Source organism: Dipteris shenzhenensis, chromosome 31 (assembly GCF_047967505.1).
Source record: "Dipteris shenzhenensis isolate YYH24624 ecotype China chromosome 31, Dip_SZ_1.0, whole genome shotgun sequence".
Lineage (NCBI taxonomy): Eukaryota > Viridiplantae > Streptophyta > Polypodiopsida > Gleicheniales > Dipteridaceae > Dipteris > Dipteris shenzhenensis.
In genome coordinates, this window is record NC_141626.1 from 30,677,901 (window position 1) to 30,682,313 (window position 4,413).

General features: G+C 41.6%; 1 protein-coding gene across 1 annotated transcript; it reads left to right on the plus strand.

The window, feature by feature from the left end:
* Positions 1–2,161: 2,161 nt before the first annotated feature.
* On the plus strand, positions 2,162–3,208 carry LOC147881327 (calcium-dependent protein kinase 17-like). Its single transcript, XM_087402374.1, has one exon. The coding sequence runs from the start codon at positions 2,162–2,164 to the stop codon at positions 3,206–3,208; it is 1,047 nt and encodes a 348-aa protein (XP_087258500.1).
* The last annotated feature ends 1,205 nt before the right edge of the window (positions 3,209–4,413 follow it).

Consider the following 4,413-nt stretch of genomic DNA (forward strand, 5'->3'; position numbering starts at 1 on the left):
GTAGAAGCTATAGATATGCAAGGAATGGACAATATTAAATCAAAGAATATTAGTTGGCACCTTGAATAATGTCTATTTCATAGAACAACAGTCTCTAAGTGCTCATAATTGATAACTGAATTCTCATAATAGTGGAGCAATTGTAAAGTCATACATGGTTCACACATAGAGATTTAAACTAGGTGACTTCTTGAAGGACTTCTTCAAAATGTAAGACACTTCCTATTCTATGACTCTTCATATTTTGACTATTCAGACTTCATCAAAATGTCAAACCCTTCATATATTGACTATTTAGATTCTTGATATTCAAATTTTGATAGCATAGAAAAAAGTGTTGTTGTAATAAACATCAACTTTTTTTCAAAGTTTAGGGTATTAAATCTAGTTTTGTAACATTTGTGACAATTTTACTCATATTCAGGTTGGTGCAAAATATCATACCCATCGAACACACAACATATGCTAGAAGCACACTGACATATTTTTTAAGACACTCCTGCATGATGTGATTTCCCGAAGCAATGGATAGAAGAGATTATTAACCGAGATTTGGTAATTGGTCTATTTTGACTTTAGGTGATGCCCAACTCATTTCTACATCAGTAAAAGGACTCAAAAAGCATGGCATCGTAGATCCCATAGCATCAGATGGTTAAGAAGAAAGGAAATATGCATGACCAATCATGCAAATGATATTGGATCCACATAAAACTTTGTGAGCACATGGATCTTCCTCACATTAACTAGATCCATGCAAAGTATCATACCCATCGGAGACACATATCCTAGGAGCACACTGATGCAGTTTTTAAACACATGCATGGTTTAAGGTCAAAACACAGAAACACCTATGCACAACCATCCAAATGACATTTGATCTATATAGCTTGATGCTTATATTCAATGAATTGACATTAATTAGTCTTATAACTGAGCATTTCCTTGTCCTTTGTGAAAAGGGAAAATTTTATGTTTAATGATTTATTGAAATGCCACTTTATATTATGCACTTCACCTAGTCCAATAAAGGCATGCCCAAAAATTGTGACAAAATAAGAATTCCCAATATTCTGAATGATTTCATGTGTCAAAGAAGCTTTTAAGTGGTTAGTGGGACGGTACATATGATAGGTATGCATTGCTTCACCTCATTGAAGTATACTTAGGACCAACCATCCTCATCTAACCCGTGGTTTGATAGTTTTATTGTTAGAAGATGTTGGACCTGCATGGTCGATGTTTATGGGATGACACGTTTTTCATCTATCTTTTGCATGCTTTTAGAGCCATGTGAGATGTTTTGAGGTATATCATTTGCTTTGATATAAATTTCAAATGACCTTGCGCGGTAGTGTTTCCTTTCATTCATTACCAATTTTTATAGTTGGATGTTTGGCCAATGTCTATGCCATTGGCTTTGACTTACCTTCTCATTAAATATGCATGCATGTTTGTCTTAAATCTCGTTCGTCTTGGTAGGAATTGATGCTAGGTGTTTATGACCTTGTCATGTACTATACTTAAAACTATATAGGGATGTACATACAAGTGAAGGTCCTTTCATTTATTCAAGATTTCTACATATTAGACATGCCTGTAAGCTAGCAACATGTGCATTGTTTTAGATCTTTGTCGATGGATGCATATGACTCACTCCCATGACTTTGCCACATGTTTGCACACTCAGTACTATGTGAATTGCCACACTCTACAATCTAGGCACCATGGGTCGTCTTGCATCTTTCCAAGTATGTAAATACTTGATGTAATCTTCTTATGCAAGGTATAATGTGACTTCTCCTATTTAATTTGCATTTGCACCTCATAGAACTTAAAATGCAAGTTATTTAACCTTCTTTCCTACTTGGTAATCTCCGGGTTTGCGACAAATTATTCCTCGTGCTCCGTTTGACCTTGTAACCTCCTCGTTTGCCTCCTCTCAATATGTAAATCTTTGTTCCCTAGGAGAGAAGTAGTGCATAGTAAGAGTTGGGAACTGGAACTTTGCATAACTAAGACTCGAGCCTGTCCTACAACAAAAGCGAGGTTTGCTTTTAGCGTTTGCTTGTGGCCTAAGCCACCTCCCTCATAAGAGTATAAATGAATCAGTTTGCATTTGATAGCGCCGCCTTATTCTCATTTCCTCATTCTCAGCTGCATGCAGCAGGAGCAGCGACAACACACCAGCTTGCTTATGGAGTCGGACGCAGTTCTAACCTCGCTTTCTTGCAGCATCCACGGGCGCCCCAGCCCCAACAAGAGGCTCTGCTTAAGAGATCTACCCCTCAACAATGCCAAGAAGTCCAATCTTAACCAGCTCTACGTTGTGGGACGGAAGCTCGGCCGAGGCAGTCAGGGGGTCGTTCGGCTCTGCTCAAAGAAGTCCTCAGGGGAGCAATACGCATGCAAATCCATCTTTTCGGGATCTGGTCAAGATTTGGAAGCCATCCGGAGCGAGGTGGAGATCATGAAAACGCTAGAGGGCACCCCAGGCGTTGTAAAGTTAGAAAACGTAATCCAGGACGACGATGGTACTGTCCACTTGCTTCTCGAATTGTGCCAAGGAGGCGACCTATGCGAGAAGGTCATGAAGGAAGGCAAGCTTTCGGAGGCCGCGGCAGCAAAGGTTCTTAGGACCTTGGCGGGGACGCTTCTGGCTTGCCATAGAAAGAGGGTGATACACAGGGATATCAAAATGGAGAACGTGTTTTTGACGTTGGGAGGCGATGTGAAACTCGGAGACTTCGGCCTGGCGGTTCGCTATCACCAGCCTTTGAAGGAGATGAGAGGCACCAGAGAGTACATGGCGCCTGAAGTGATTCAAGGAACCTACGATCAAAGGGCAGACGTGTGGAGCTTGGGAGTCTTGTTGTACACCCTCCTCACAGCCACCTTTCCCTTCTCCTACGACGACCCTGAACAGACAAACCAAGCTATTCTTCACGATTGTCTCAACCTCAAATCTGACCCTCTCTCTTCCCAAGCCAAGGATCTACTGCATGGAATACTCGCTAAAGACCCTTCCAAAAGGCTCACTTTGGAGCAAATTTTAAGTCATCCTTGGTTGCGCACTAGCTTGAAGCCCCTTGCTCAGTGCACACCGGCTGCGGCTGCTTCTACTTCAGTGCCAGGTGCTCGACGCACAGCCAAGCAGTGGCACAGCCAGATGCGTCAACGTTTTGTCAAAGCTCAACTTGCCGTCTAAAATGATACGTAAAAAGGCAGAAAGCATTCTCGGCTCTCAAGTTTCTTTTGCTCATCGTCAATGTACATCATCATCTTCATGCGAAGGTCACGACTTCAGCTGAAAAACACAACTGGGCATCTTATCTCTCTCTCTCTCTCTCTGTCTGTCTGTCTGTCTCTCTCTCTCTCTCTCTCTCTCTCTCTCTCTCTCTCTCTCTCACGCACACACCTTTTGCAAGCTGGGACTGAGAGGGTGTTGCCAGTGAGACCTGAGGAAGACCAACTGCTAAGGAGTAAGAACCGTGTGACAGATTCACGTAATAGTTAGTTTTGTGCCATTCCATAGGGAGACCTTAGTGCATTGCATATATGCCGTAATAAGCCTTCAGGCTTCAAAGAATTGTGAGAACTTGAGGGAGAGCTCCGGCTGGAGCTTTCCTGTAGTGATTGCTGCTGAGAGAGGGAGCTGACGAATACAGACGTAGAGTTGGCATGGAAGGCGTTTAATCATATTTGCTGCTGAGAGTGGGAGATTCAGCTATGGTATTTTCTTTACGAAGAACTTCATTCATTTAAGTCGAGTTTCAATCCAAACGAAGTGTACGGATGATTGTCCGAAGTGTACATGTGGACAGATTACTCGACTGGTTGCGATTATACCTAGAGACAGAGAAAGGTTTCGAAAGAAGAGTAGAGAGATGAAGGGATACTTTTGGCTAAAGGTGTTTACGCAATGGTGAAGTCATGATGCTAGTGTGGGCTTGGGAAGTGTGGGTATTTAATCTTGTAAGTGCCAACGTAAGGTTGATGCGATGGAAACGCAAATTTTTTTAAATAAAACAAAAGTAAAAACCTATTTTTCAAATCAATGTAAGCAAGTAGCTTAGGGCAAAATTAGGACCTACTACCCCCTTGCCAATCATGCCAAGGCTTGCCATTGTGCCAATAAATTCTTATTCGGAATGTTAGTACTTAATCTTAATTGGGTACGTGTATATACATATATACATACGTACAAATATATGTGTATGTGTGTGTAAAAGATAGGTTAACCTGTGAGTTAGTGTAACGTAGCCCTAGTTATACCCCACCTAGACTAGGTTAGTTCGATTGCTATGTGGCAGAGTTGTAGGTTACCACATGTCAAGAGTTAAGTTAACTAGGTTGGAGTCTAGTTACGTTAGGTCAGCTATTCCTATCATGGTTAGTCTAGTTAGGTAATTT